General features: G+C 49.7%; 1 protein-coding gene across 4 annotated transcripts in view; it reads left to right on the top strand.

The window, feature by feature from the left end:
* Positions 1 to 14,417, top strand: part of LMF1 (lipase maturation factor 1) — a 146,286-nt gene that overhangs the window by 50,749 nt on the left and 81,120 nt on the right. For all 4 annotated transcript variants that reach the window (XM_050317903.1, XM_050317901.1, XM_050317904.1 and 1 more), the window contains exons 3-4: positions 1,042 to 1,190; positions 11,315 to 11,380. In XM_050317903.1, coding sequence (XP_050173860.1) covers positions 1,179 to 1,190; positions 11,315 to 11,380 — 78 coding nt within the window. In that variant the 5' untranslated portion in view covers positions 1,042 to 1,178. The remainder of the gene's footprint in view (positions 1 to 1,041; positions 1,191 to 11,314; positions 11,381 to 14,417) is intronic.

Below are 14,417 nucleotides of genomic sequence, written 5' to 3'. Positions count from 1 at the left end.
CCTGGTTTAATTTGTGTGGACGTGTAGGTGGGAACATGTCTTAAATGTGTCCAACAAGTGGCTCCAACAATGTTACTGAATTTTCAAGAACTGTCCTCACCAAGGTGCTTTTTCAATGGTTTTAAAGTATAATTATGTTGCACAGAAATTATTATTTGAGGATAAGAATAATTGGAGGTGGGACAGAGCAGGAGGAATTTGGTTTTGGCAGCAATACCTTCTTAATTCAAAACGTGGTGGAGGTTGGACTTCACCTGTCACAACAGAGCTGTGTGTTCTGCCTCTTCCAGAGGACTCATTTCAATATTTATACTCTGGGCTGGAACAAGAAAATGCAAAATGCAGATTTGCATGAATTAGGGAAAGTCTGGCTTCTCCAAAGCATCCGGAATCACAGGGAGCAGATTCGTGGTGTGATCCCAGGGCTCTGCTTTGATCTCAGCTCTGCTGCTTCAAACCAGGGTAGTTTTGTTAAACCCAGCCATGTGTAAAATCCAGCAGTGGGTCAGACTGGCCCAGTGGACAGTTTGGACTGTTACCATTACGATTTTTCTTCCTGATAAAAAATTCCAATTGCACTTAATATGTTGGTGATACATAAGACTTAATGAGATCTTAATCAACATCTTTTGAGATAAAAGTGCCCCGTTTCGGCACAAATCCAGCACAGTCAGAAGGACTGTTGGCTCCTTGACTGGAGGAATCAGTGGCCCTGCTCAGGGCACTTAAATCATGTTTGTCTTTGCTTTGTGGAAGTTAATAATTTTTCTCTCTCTTCACACTCATAAAATACCCATTTTTGTGGAGCATGTACTTGTAGAACAACACAACCCAATGCATGTCATTCACTCTGTAGCTTCAAACACCTGAACCCCCCACTGTGTGTGATGCATTAGGACAGCTGGTACGCTGATTCCTCCCAAATTAAACTTAAAAAGCATCGAAAGTGGGTTTTTTTTTTAACTTCTTCAGTGTTTAAAATTAACCAGAGGATAACTTACAACTCTTCTCTCTTTCCTTTCTCACGCGCCGGCACCGCAGGATGGGAGTCGCAGCTCCTGGAAACGGGATTCCTGGGGATATTCCTGTGCCCTCTCTGGACCTTGTCCCGCCTTCCCCGGCACACTCCTCCTTCCAGCATCGTCATCTGGGGCTTCCGCTGGCTGATCTTCAGGATCATGCTCGGAGCGGTGAGTGGCACGGGGGGCTTTGCTTCTTCCAGGTGGCAGCAGAAGAGGGGAGGTCTAACCTGGCAGGAAACCTGCCCTGGGTCCATCAGAATGTCATGGGTTAGGGATTTTTCCTGGTGGAGGAGGAACGTGTGGCGGGAAATGCTTCACAGAATGCTTGGCACTCGCTCTTAGGGGTTTCTTTAAGGGTAAAATAGAGCAGGAGTGTCTGTGTTGATGTGTTGGTGCTGCCCCTGTGGTTGGCCCTTGCAGAGGAAGGAAAGTGGAGCCTTGGGCATTGCGGCTTTCTCATAAGATTGTGAGGAATCAGTGGGTAATTCCCAGGAAGCAACAGCTTTACCCAGAGTTACTTTTCCTTTGTATGTGCTTTACTGAGGTGTCAAATAGAACAATCACTGCCTTACTGGCCCAGTGCCAGTGGAAATTCCCAAGCAGCTTGTAAGAGAATCCATCAGGAACTGCCCCATCTCTGTTGCAATAAAGGTGTGGCAGGGGCATTATCCTGACATCTCCATCTGCTTGGACCCTTCAAAATATCCCAGAACTTTAAGGATCCTCACTGTAGGAGGGATGATTGGGTGGTTGTTTTGGTCAGGTGTTTTTTTCAGGAATCTGATGGTGAATGTATTATTTTGGGGCATTTGTCACTGATGGAATCTTCCCAAAAGTCAGCATAGGCCCTTCATCCTCTATGGATGGAGGCTGGATCCTGTGGGCTTGGTGCTTCTCAGCTTCTGAAATGCTTCAAGAAAGGCCTGGATGTGGCACTCAGTGGGTGACAGGGTGGTGATGAATCAAAGATTGGCTTCAGTCTTGGAGAACTTTTCCAACCTAAATGGTTCTGGGTTTCTCAGTTGTGATACTGATTATAGAACGAACTGATTGTCAATGACATGGAGTGTAGGGAAAGGCACCCAATTTCCTTAACGAATGACACAATCACCAGATTTCCCCCCTGTTTTCCCTCAGGTCAGCTGTGTTTTCTCACCTTGTGCTGGCTGTTAGGTGAGCAGTGCCACGTTTGAAATACACCTCAGGTGAGCAGGGAGGTCTCTCTTCTGTAATGTGGTGGCTCCCAGTGAAGACTCCACGTTCTCCTCCTATTTTTGTGGTTGGTTCTTGTATCGTGGGGCTGATTTCACTTGTCAGTCTTTTCTCCATTCATTGTATCCTATTTGGGCTCTTTTTCCACGTGGAGCTCCAGCAGCCAGAGGCTTTGCACTGAGCAAACCTGGTCTAGAGGAAGGTGTTGGAGGAAGGGTTGGAACGAGATGATCTTTAAGGTCTCTTCTGACCCAAACCATTCTGTGATAGGGGAGTTTTGCTGTTTCCTGGCTAATCTTCCCCCTAGAAAATCACATCCAGATCTTGCTTCATTGTCCATGTCTTCCCTGGGGCTGGCTGGGCTCGCTTAGGGGAGGTGGAGCGATGGGAAGCGGAGTAATCCAGGCTGTGCGTCGTGGGAGCCGAGGAGCTGCCGCCGGGGTTTGATTGGCAGCAAGTGCTGGGCTGAGCTCAAATATTGCTGACTTCTTAAGAGGCGTAATGAGGTGATTCAATCTATATGTTTGATGTTCCCAACAATCCATTAGCGCGGGATGTAAAGCCGGATGCTTCCTGGGAGCCGCGCAGAGGCGACGGAACAGCGGCTCTTTGTGTGAGCGAGCGCTTGTTGGGAAATAAGTGATGCAAACAGACATTTGTGGGGCTGATTCGCTCAGAAGAGCTCAGTGCCTCGATGTCTCCATCGCTCTGCTTGTGATGATCCCTGTGACTCAGGTTTCTTGCAGCTTGTAAGGTGCAAAGTGTTGGTTTTCCCACCGGGATCGCGGGGTGGGGGAGCAAAGGTGCGTGCCTGGACTTGTGACACCTCCCCTGAGAAAGGACGAGAGGAAAAGGCCTCAAGTCACACCAGGGGGTTCAGAGCAGAGATTAGAAAAAGCTTTTCACTGGCAGAATGGTCAGGCATTGGGAAAAAGTTGCCCAGGGAGTGTGGTGGAGTCACCGTGTCTGGAAGTGTCCGAGGGGTGCCTGGATGTGGCACTTGGGGATGTGGTTTTAGGGATTGTGGTGCTGAGGTGACTGACCTCAGATTTCCAGGGATGGGGCAGCCACAGCTTCTCTGGGTAACTGAGAAGAATTATCACTAGTGGGGATGGAAGGAGGATGTGGGGGAGGTTTGAGCACTGGGAGTGTAACAGCACGTTGGGAAACTGGGAGTAAATAGGGAATTAAGGTGGAGCTGTCCTGCAAAGGATCACAGCCATATGGAATAAGTTACCAGGGAAAGTGGCTGGAGCAGAGGCTGTGAGTGAGTCTGAGACATCTTGATTAGTTTCTGGAGGAAGGGATTGAAGAGTGGAGTGAAAAAGCAGGGAAACGGGATTTAAAGCACATTACCACTTTAATTTAAAAGTGCCCAAAGCAAGGAAATTCAGATTTAGAGCTGCCAATCTCCCCCTGGCTGCTGCAGGTGCTGGGGTCGGGAGGACTGCGGGGTCTGTGTCCAGATGGGTCCGTGCCCCGCGGGCTCCGCTCCACGAGCCCGAGCCTCAGGTTTGCCCCAGGAATGAGATCCTTTAATGTGTGTGCTGTGCAATAATCTAATATCAATATTGAGAATATAAATGTGTTTTTATGTACTCATCTGCTCTGTGCAGTGTCCTTGGCATCTTCCTCGTGTGATGCCCTTAAACTGCTGCAGGGCTGGTGGAACCCCAGGAGCTGGGATGGGATCCCTTGGGAAGGGGTTTGCTTCTCCCCCTTATCCTGGAGAGCCCTTTCCAGGGTTGATCCCTCCCTACCCAGGGTGTGTCACACACAAAGGTCCTGAGGAGCACAGGGGGGAATTTAGGGAAACCCAAGTGCGTCTTTTCCAGCTGGGGTTTGTGACTTGGCGCTCCCTCCCCTTGCTTTGCTTCCTGTAAACAAAATTTTTCTTTATTTTTTTTTCCTCTTCCATTTCCCAGATTTCTCTTTCTGACTGTAACTCCAGATTGACCCCCCCACCTCCCCAAATCCAAGCTCAGCCTCTCTGAGCTGTTCAAGTACATCCTCAGAAGCTACTGCAGAACAGAGGAGTTTGGAGCAGTTTTTGGCAGGCAGACACTTAGAAAATAATTTAAATCCTCTGACGTTTCAAGACTGCACAAAAGATAATTTCCCCTTTTACAGGAGGAAAAAAGATCATTTAAAGTGGTAGTCTTGGGAAAAAAAAAAGGAAAAAATTATTTATAATAATCAGCAATAACCTTTCCCCTTAACCAGGAAAAAAATTTTGACAATTTAATGTTGTCCCTCTTTCCCAGGCATGTGTTGTCACAGGGAAAGGATCAATTATTTCCAGATTATTTGTGTATCGCTTGATATTTGATACATTTTGAAGTGATTTTGCATTTTTCTTTACTATTAAAAAAAACCAAAGCACTTCATTTAACCAACTGCAGCAAATCCTTTTAGAGGCTCGTGGTTCGTGTTTAAACCCTTCGAGTTTCTTGTTTTGTTTTCGCTTGGATCCCGTTAGAAGTGTCATAACGTGGGTGGCATCTGAAAGGTTACTGGAAAGGGTGGGGATGTGATTAGCTAATAAGGGAGATGAACTCTCTGGCAAAAATACCCAAGGCTTTTGAAGCAAACAGAATCTGGATGCCTGGAGTAAAATCGCATTAGATGTAATGAAATAAAAGTGGGAATTTCGGCGATCCCTAAATGCAGAGAGGAGGAGGAGGAGAAGCAGAATCCAACGGATGTAGTTGTCATCCCGGTGACAAGCGTGCCCTGATCCTGGGCATTATGGCTCTGAAATTGAGAATAATTATTCTAATTTGTTTTATTACATTAGCGTGGGTAGGAGGGAAGAAAGGGAGCTTTCTTTCCTGGCTTTCTCATTATTCATGGGCAGCGCGGCGGGGCCCGGCTCCCGGCTCCCGCGCCGGGGCTTCATGGGAATTTTTGGAAAATGATGTCTGCAATGTTCTGACCTTTGCCGTCCCAGCTGCAGCCCTCCTCCTCTCTGCAGGGATCCCACACTTGACTCCTTAGCAACCTCCTTTGTGCCTCTGATCTCTCTCCATTTGTCTGGTAATAGCCCTTGGCAGGAAGACTTGTTGTTCCTTCGGTGGCTGTAAAAGGCAGGAGCCGCTAATGCCAAGGACTTTTCAAAATCCCTTTCACCCACTCCTTGCAGCGCTGCCTTCAAAGTCACCCAGATGCTGCTGCGGTCGTGGTGGCTTCTCAAAAGGGTCTTTCTGGGGAGCTGAGGGGGAAAACCAGCAAATCAAACAGTGGTGACTTCCCTTCCAGGAATGCGGTTTCCAGTCCCTCTTCTTGTGGTGGTTCGTGGTTGTGTTTGTGGTGACTCTGGTTTGGCTTCTGTGCTGGGCCAACTCCTGCCTCTTTTAGCAGGGTCTGGATGCTCACCTGACCTTCTGCAGGTGGGGCCTGTCCTGGGGCCATCTCAGAGCCCATCTGTGCAGGGGGTCCCAGGAAGGTGTGGGGTCTCTTCTCCTGCGTCATCATCACATCCTGGAATGGTGTGGGTTGCAAGGGACCTCAAAGCCCATCCAGTTCCACTCCTCTGCCATGGGCAGGGACACCTTCCACTAGCCCAGGTTGTTCTAAACCTCCATCCAACCCATCCTTGAACACTTCCAGGGATGGGAATTGTTCCAGAGAATCTGGGGCCTGATCTGTAATGTGCTGATGTTGGACCAGGGCTGATGTTCTCCAGATGATGGGGAGTGCCATGTTGTGCAGGCTTGGATCTAAACAAGAGCTTGGATCTGCTCTTGACTGTGGGCTTGGAAGTGATTTGCAAGGTACAGAACGTCAGCAGTGTCAGCTGAGCAGCATCAACCTGTCATTGTCTGGCTAAAGAATCAGAAGATATGGAGGGGTTTGGGTTGGAATGGACTTTAAAGCTCATCCAGTTCCAACCCCCTGCCATGGGCAGGGACACCTCCTACTAGCCCAGGTTGCTCCAAGCCCCATCCAGCCTGGCCCTGATCACTTCCAGGGATGGAGCATCCTGTAATTTCTCTCTTTTCGTGGAAGAAGCAGCAGGGAGTTGAATTACCAGTGGTTTGTTCGGTGGGGTTGGTGTGAACATCAGGCCTGGCTCTTGCTAAAGCCTTGAGTTTGCTGCTGTCAGAGTTGTAGAAGAACGTTTCCACGAAGCCTGAGACCTGTGTCACGTGTTCCCTGGGTGGCACTTCCTAAAAAGAGGAAAATGCATGGAATTTTCAAATTGCTCCAGCCCTTGCTGGGCTCAGGAGTTAAACTTTGTGTCCTTCAGGAGGTATATAAATAAACAAACATCATAAAGTGCTGTCTTGGAGCAGCTCAGAGGGAGTTTTAGACACCCAGGAGAAGGAGGGGCTTGCTGGGTTCCTCGGATTTAAGTTCTCCAGGTGCCAGGCTCTGGGAGCCCCTTCCAGCTTTGCCCTGTAGTCCTTAAAAATCTTATTTTTAAATTTGACCCTTGTCAAGCTCCTTCCTCTTCCAAGGATTGGGCTCTAAATTACAACCAGTTTGTTCCAGAACACACTGGTGAACATTTGGCTTCCAAAGAGGTGCCGAAACCGCTTTTTGTGAGGGAGGCAGAGGTGGTGTGGGAAGTGCCCGGGTTTGGGATTTTCTCTGGAAGCATTTCTTACTTGCAGCTTTTCATCTTTCTCATCATACAATTTAGTATTGCCCACCATGGGGATTTTTTGGTGGGTTTGCACCCATCTTTTGCATAGTGAGGACGCAGAGAGGTCTTTAAATTGACTCTTAAGTGCCCCGTTCCCCACCCTTCCCCCTGGAGCCGGGATCAATGGGGGGTTTGCAGACATAGCTTGAGTCACCAGCCTTTTGCTTTGCTTCCCGTGCTATTGGCCTGTCTGTACCATTTTTTTCAGAATTAATTTTGGGCTGAAAAAGTCTCAAAGAGCGCTTTGTTCCTCCTTGACACTCACTCCAGGGAGAAGGAGAAAAAAAAAAGAAAAAAAGAAAAGAAAAAGGGAAAAAACCGTGGAAAATCTGACATCTGCATTGTAGAGAAAAATCAATAGATAGGGAGGAATATAATTATCCCCCACTCCTGAAAGAATTTTGCAGATATTTTTTTGTAACAGTGACTCATATGGGCTCAGGGCTTGAATGACATTTTAATTATTTCAGCTTTTTTTTTTTTTCGGTTTGAATCACCCAAGTGCAGAGCTGGAAAGGGGCACAGTTGGGCAAAGGCCCCCTGGGAGTAGGGAAAGGCAGGAATTGGGGGGTGGGAGTCAAGCACTTCCCTCCCTCTGAGTGGTGTCGGAGCGGGAGTCGGGGGCTTGGTGGGCACTGGATCATCCCAGATCCGTGAGGGATCACCCCTGGATCCATGAATCGTCTGTGCTGGCATCAGGAAAATAAGGGAAAACAGTTTTATCTTCTTTGGAGAGGTTTTGCTCCTTCTGTGAAGCGTAAAAATCCTCGTGGAGTTGTCTGATGAATTTAAGGCACCTTCCCCTTGGGAGCCTTGGTGGTTGGTGTTTCCCAGGTCCAGGCAGGTGCTGCATCTCCATCCTCCCCCTGGGCCGTGCCCTGGAGGGAGCAGATGTGGAAAGGAAGGAGATATTGAGCCCATATTTCATGGTGGAGTTAATTTGATCCAGGGGGAACGTTCTGAAGCACAGGGGGATGTCCGAGCGTGAGGAGCACCCGGAGCCTCTGGACATTCCCAGGACAGAGATCCCACCCTTCCCCAGGCCAGGATTGTTTGGGACTCCAAACTGAGGAGGGCACCTTCTGACTGCCACAGGCTGGGCCTAAACCATCCACCCCCAGTGTCTTTGCAGCCTCCTTCCCATCAGGATGAATTCAATATTCCTGCTCGGAGCTGGATTCAAAGCAAGGCCAGGGAGGTGAAAGGGCAATTGCTGGTTCACTTGGCCACCTGTTTCCTTCCCTGTGGCTCATATTTAATTTGTGTTGCTGAATTCCTTCCCCTTCTGATATTCTGGAAGTCCCCTTGGCCACCCCCATGTGCAAACAGAGCTGGTGGTTTTGGGGTGCCTGGTTTTTCCTGGGGTTCTAAGTGTGTAAATATGCATTTGCAAAGGAAATGGAAAATAAACTTAAAAAGCCATTTTCATGCCCCCCCAACATGCACTTTTTAGTTTTGTCTGTTAGAGCTGATCATAAAAAGGGGAAAGTGTAAAAATGTTTTCAAAACTCCCCATCCCCTGCCCTTTAGCCTCCAAAATAAATGCAGATTTCAAGTTTTTAGCTACTGCTCTGCCAGCTCAAAACCAGGAAGAGACTTCCCAAATTTTTTTAGATGTAAAAAAAAAGGGAAAAGGAACTTTTTAAGTAATTTTAGAATTTAGAAAAGGAGAAACAGGTTAGTGTGCAGAATTTGCTGCAGCACATCTTTTCCATCTTTCCCAGATGATCCCATTGCTATGTGACAATATTAGGAGCGTTATGCCAAGGTGGAGTAATATCAGATCATTTCTTTCCTTCTTTTGTTTTCCATTTTATTTGTCCTTGTCATTCACTCCAAAAAATGGCAGCAGGAACCAAATAATTGGGTAAAAGCAGAGTCCATCCGAGTGTGGAGCATCCAGGTTTGTCAGGACCCATCCTGGTGGGACCATACCCAGGACCCCACAGCACCAGGATGAGAGGAAACAGCAGGTTTAGTTGGATGTGAGGAGAAAATTCCTTATGGAAAGGGCTGTCCAGCCCTGGCACAGCTTCTCAGGGCAGGGGTGGAGCCCCCATCCCTGGGGGTGTGGATGTGGCACTTGAGGACATGGTTTAGTGGTGCTGGTGGTTGTTGGACTTGGTGGTCTTGGAGATCTTTCCCAACCTGAGTGATTCCATGATTCTCCACAGCGGGATTATGGAGTGACCCACCACGTTCTCCATTCGTGGTCCCTCCTCAGCAGAGCTGAAGCCACAGAACAGGGAGATTTTCTGTGCACTTTGTGCTCTTGTTGCTTGGTCCAAATTCTTTGGAAAACTCCCGTGCCAGTGTGGAAGTTGGACCCAAGACAGCAGCAGGGTAACGAGGGCTTGAAACACCCCTGATTGTGGGAGTTTTCTGTGCAGAAAATCAGCTGTGGTATTAAGGGTTTTATAAGTGACTTCCCTGCTTGAAAACTTCATAGTAAACAAAATGTGATGAGCTGCCTTAGTGACTCATTGCAGGGAAGATTTGGATTTTCAGTGTACTTTGATTTAATTACCCCCTGTTGAATCCTAGAGCTTGGTAACAGCCTGGGCAGGCAGGAGGGAAGGTCATCGAGATAACTGGCCTGTTTTAATGTCCCAGCAATTCCTGCACAGAGCCTTCCTTAGCTCTGTCCTGCCCCTGCCAGGGCTGCCAGCTGAGGCACATCCTGGGAGATGCTATCAGTGGATCCTGTAACTTTAGGAGAGGTTGGAGGGCAGGACGAACCGGGGATGATTCGGGAGGGGAAGATGAAGCCGGGGGTGTTGACAGCGAGTGTGTCTTGTCCTGGCCCCTCCTGCTCCAGCCCTGCAGAGTGATGGGATCTGCTCAGTAACTCCCCCCCACCCTGCTTTCCCATCCCAAATCCTGTGTGGTATCACTGCATCCCTCTCCTGCCTGTGAGGAGTTATTAAACTTGGCTCTGTCCTCTCTCTTCCACACTCAGAAGCCCCGTGCTCTCAGATCAGTCAGACAGACATACAGCCCAAATACAGCCTGGGGGACTGGATATTTCAGGATATTTAAGAGGTCTGGATGGTGGTGGTGGGGGGAATTTTTAATGGGAATTTGGATTTTTTTTCTTGAGCCCTAAACCTGCTAAATTTAGTTCTATTCTGTAAGTTAAGACTTGTAGTGTGGGCAGGGAGGTGGGACCAGAGGAGCCCCTGTGGTCCCTTCTGAGGTTCTGTGACTTTGGGTGAAACCAATAGGCCAGGATGGGCCATAGTGCTGGAATTTCCTCCTCTGAGCTCTCAGATTTTAGCCATGAATCTCTCTTTGAAAACCTTCCCTGCTGTAAATGTAAAGCTTCAGGATGTTCCCAGTACAGCAATGGGTCCTTCCAGGAACTCCCTCTGTTTTTCTCCTGAGGGAGGCAGGAACATCATAATTAGGGGCAATGTCAGAGGTAGGCAAATACCCCCTAATTGTATGCAGATGATAGAGCTGGTTCAACCTTTTGACTAGTGAAGCTTTCCTCAATTTGGGATATTGTGATCCTAATCAGGGACCTTCCCCTACATCAAAGCTGAGCCCGCATCCCTTGGGGCTGGCAGGGCTTGATTGCAGGGCTTCCTGCTCATCCCTGCCCAGGTGTCCTTCCTGCTCTGGACCACTGATTCCTTTCTGCTCTTCATCTCTGAGGCAAAGAAATTTAATCCCAATATTACTGCCAGGCCTGGAATGGACCCAGTGGTTTGGAAACTTCCCCTCCTGTTGCCCTGAGATATCAGCGCACGGCCAGCTCGGATACCTGCTCGTTTCCTTGCCAACCTCTAACCTGAGGTGGAGCAGAGCTGTCATTAGTGCATCCATCTGTGTTTGGATCTGTCAGCTTCCTTCCCCTGCTCCTCTTTTGTTTCTCTAATTACTTTGATTGCATCTCTGTGGCCAGCTCAGGGCAGGCTGCGGGTCCCCATCCCGCTCTGTCGCTGTTCCCTTTTCCAGAGGCAGCAGAAGTGGCTCTGCCAGAGGGAAACCATTGGGTTTGGGTTTTTAAATAGTGGCTATGGCATTGGTTAGGGCTGCAGGGAACATTTATCTGTTACACAGAGTGACCCAGTGGCAGAGCCTGGATTTTCCTATTGCTGATATCCAGGGATTCTGCTGATCCTGGGAGCCCTGGGCTGCTCATACCTGCTCTGCAAAGGCTCAGGTGTAGGTAGAGCATCTTCCAGCACTCTTGAAGAGATGTGGTTCATTCCACAGGGGTTTGGGGTCAGATTTTCAGTAAAATGGCAGTGGAATGAGTCACATGCACCACGTTCCCTTGGGAACAACAGCTGGACCCGGAGTGAGGATGTGCCCTGGGTCTCCTTCAGCCTCTGCCATTACAGGCTGTAAGTTTAACCAGAGCATTTGGCATCTTGAGATACAAGATAAAATATTTCTGACTGTATTCTTGTCTTCTTTTCCCCAGGGGCTGATTAAAATCCGAGGAGATCGCTGCTGGAGAGAGTTAACGTGCATGGATTATCACTACGAGGTGAGTGATCTCTGCATAAAACCTCATTTCTCTTGCCTGCTTTACTTTGGTAAAACGATTTTCCCAAACCTTTCCTCTCCTGCCAGGCATTTCTCCATGTTTTCTTTCTTTATCCTAGCCTGCTGGCAGTGCAGGCAGTGTCCACGTGCCAGCTGGGTGATGCTGTTTTTCCCAACCACAGCCCTAAAAGACCAATTTCTCCCCTTCCCTCCCCTCCCCATCCCGGGTTCAGGAACAAACCTGAGCCTCACTGAGAACTTCACTGTCAAAAATACTGCAGGGGAGGGACAGAAAGGAGTCTTCTGTGGTGTTGTCCTGAGACCTTCCTGCTCCCACTCCCAAAATGTGGACATGTGCAGGCAGAAATGGAGCATCCCGGTGCTGCTGTCCAACATGCAGGGCAAAATCGTTGGCAGTTCAGAATTCCGTGGTTTTATCTTCCTGGCATCTGTTTCAGTGATTATGTTGTGTTCTGATTAGAGACTGTGGCTTGTTTTCTGGCTCTGATCTCGTCTCCTCTCTGGTTCCAGGGAAGCTCAGCTTCCCCTCCCTCTTCACCTTCAGCTTTGCATTTGTGTTTAATAGAAAGGGTGTTAAAATAGGAAATGCTGTGTATGGTGATGCTGCAGGGGTGAGGAGCCCTGCTTTGGTGAAGGAAACAATCCTGAAACAACACTCCCTTCTCTGGCTTCACGTCACAGCCACTGAGAGTGGCTCAGGATGTCACAACACCTCTGGTCTATAATCGAGGTTTGTCTGACATTTTGGAGCATAATTCCTGTTGGGGGCAGCTGAGGGAGCTGGGGGGGCTCAGCCTGGAGAAAAGGAGGCTCAGGGGGGACCTTCTGGCTCTACAACTCTCAGACAGGAGCGGGGAGCTGGGGATGGGCTGGGCTCTGCTCCCAGGGAACAGGGACAGGAGGAGAGGGAATGGCCTCCAGGCTGTGCCAGGGGAGGTTTAGATGTGATATCAAGAGAAATTTCTTTATGGAAAGGGTTGGAAGGGGCTGCCCAGGGCAGTGGTGGAGTCACCATCCCTGGAAATGTTTGGAAAACATGTGGATGTGGCACTTGAAGGACTGTGTTTAGTGGTGACCGTGGTGCCCGGTCCCTGTGGTGTCCTGATCCTGTGTCCGTGTTAACGTGGGGCTGGTTGATGGTTGGACTGGATGATCTTAGAGGGCTTTTCCAGCTTTAATGGTTCTATGAAATGGAGTTTTGCAGGTCTAAAAAGCTCCATCTGCCTTTTCAGCTGCAATGCTCCTTTTTTTGTTGTTCCCATCAGTGACTTTCCTGGGGTTTCCCCCACTCAGTGCAGGGCTGACCTCATCCAAAGGCTGCTGCTCCCTTGGCTCTTGCAGGACATCAGTGGTCCAACTCTATTCCCAGTAAAACTGTGGATGGAAAGACCCTTCAGTGCTGTCATTCTTTATCCTGGACATGAAGGTGGCTGCAGTAAATTCCCCATTTTTGCTGGGCACCTGGCAGCACTCTGGGAAAATGCAGCTCCAAGCCAGCCCCCGGCAGCCCCTGCTGACCCCAACCCACAACAATCAGGCTGCACAATCCCAAACCTCTCAAATCAAAACCAGGACCAGTTCTGGAGCCCAGAAGGCTAATTAAGACCATTCCTGTCCTATCCATAAGGCAGGATCCCCAGCCTGTGCAAGTAATTGGGAACAGGGGCAGGGGGCAGAGCACGTTATCAATATCAATTATTTTAATCCGCACAAAAGAAGCTGCAATAAAAGGAAAATGAAAGGGGCCAAGCTTTGTCTACCAGCAATAATATAACAAAAAATAACAAAGGGCTGCGATTCACCTGCTGACTCCAACCAGCCAGAGGGAGGAAGAAAAGGGCGAAGCTGGAGATACCTCAGGGAGGGAGGAAGGGAGTTGGGAATCTGCTCGTAATTAGGATGATAAAACGGGATACTGGACTAGCTCGAGGTGGACTCGGGCCAGATGAGTGCTGTGATGTATGTTGGCCACCCCAGCTGTGCTGCTCCAGCCCTGAGCTGCAGTCCAAAACCTCGCTGGGCTCCTGTGCCAAGAGCTCTGATGCAAACACGTGGCCCCCTCCCTGCGTGGGCAGCACCAGCACGGGTGCTTTGCAGGAGGGCACTGGTGCAGGGTTTGCAGGCTGGAGCTGGAATTCTGCTTCCACTGGAGCATATGGAATGGATCCCACCTGCCAGGGAAGACAGGCAGCCCTGGTTCCCTGCTTGTGCAAGCAGGGGGGTGTGGCTGAGCGTGTCCCCTGTCCCTGCCTGCTCCAGAGGGATCATTCCCAGAGCCCATCAGCTCTGTCCCACAGCCAGGTTCCCACATGCACCAGTGAAAAGTCTGCCTTGGAAGGTTTTGAGCCACTCCAGGCCGTTTCTGGAGCCTGCACAGCTTGCAGGACATCTCCCAGGCGTGGGCTGGAGTGTTAACAGGCCCCAGGTCTGTGAGCCAGGGGTGGGATCAGGGAGCACCACCTGGCTCCCCAGGGGCCTCCCCATCCCTCCTGGGCCAGGCTTTGTCTGGCCCCAGCCTGGCTAATTCTGGGAGTGCTGCTTGGCTGGCACAGGCACAGTGTCTTAACATGCTCCAAATGGAGCAAATCCTCTTGTGTTTTAACCCCCCCCACCCCAGCCCTGCAGATCCCAGACCCTTCGGAGCACCTTGAGACCAGATGTCCTGGCACGGGGCAGGTTTGAGTGCCACAGGCAGGAGCAGATGAGCATTTTGGAGCCACAGCCATCCCAAAGGGAGCCAGTGGGTTCTTGGACCCTGGTGGTGTTTTTGGTTCAGCAGATAATCAGAGTGGTTCAGAAGGTCCTGCGTGGGCACATCCACCCCGTCCCGCCGTGTTCCCCCACAGAAACGCTCCTGGTGGGATGCAGTCCAGGGATGCATTTTTCTGATGGCTGCCAAAGTGCTGTTGCTTTTTAATTACAGGGAGATATCTTGTAAGGCTCAGCCACCAACTGGTCAGGACAGCTGCAGAAGCAGCTGCTGGGGCTGGAGCCCCGCTGGGCAGGGACTGCTCTGC

This window comes from Myiozetetes cayanensis, unplaced genomic scaffold (genome assembly GCF_022539395.1).
Source record: "Myiozetetes cayanensis isolate MyiCay16 unplaced genomic scaffold, myiCay2020 scf20-37, whole genome shotgun sequence".
In the NCBI taxonomy this organism is placed as follows: Eukaryota; Metazoa; Chordata; class Aves; order Passeriformes; family Tyrannidae; genus Myiozetetes; species Myiozetetes cayanensis.
The sequence above is the reverse complement of the archived record's forward strand: the minus strand, read 5'-3'. Positions and strand labels throughout refer to the sequence as shown.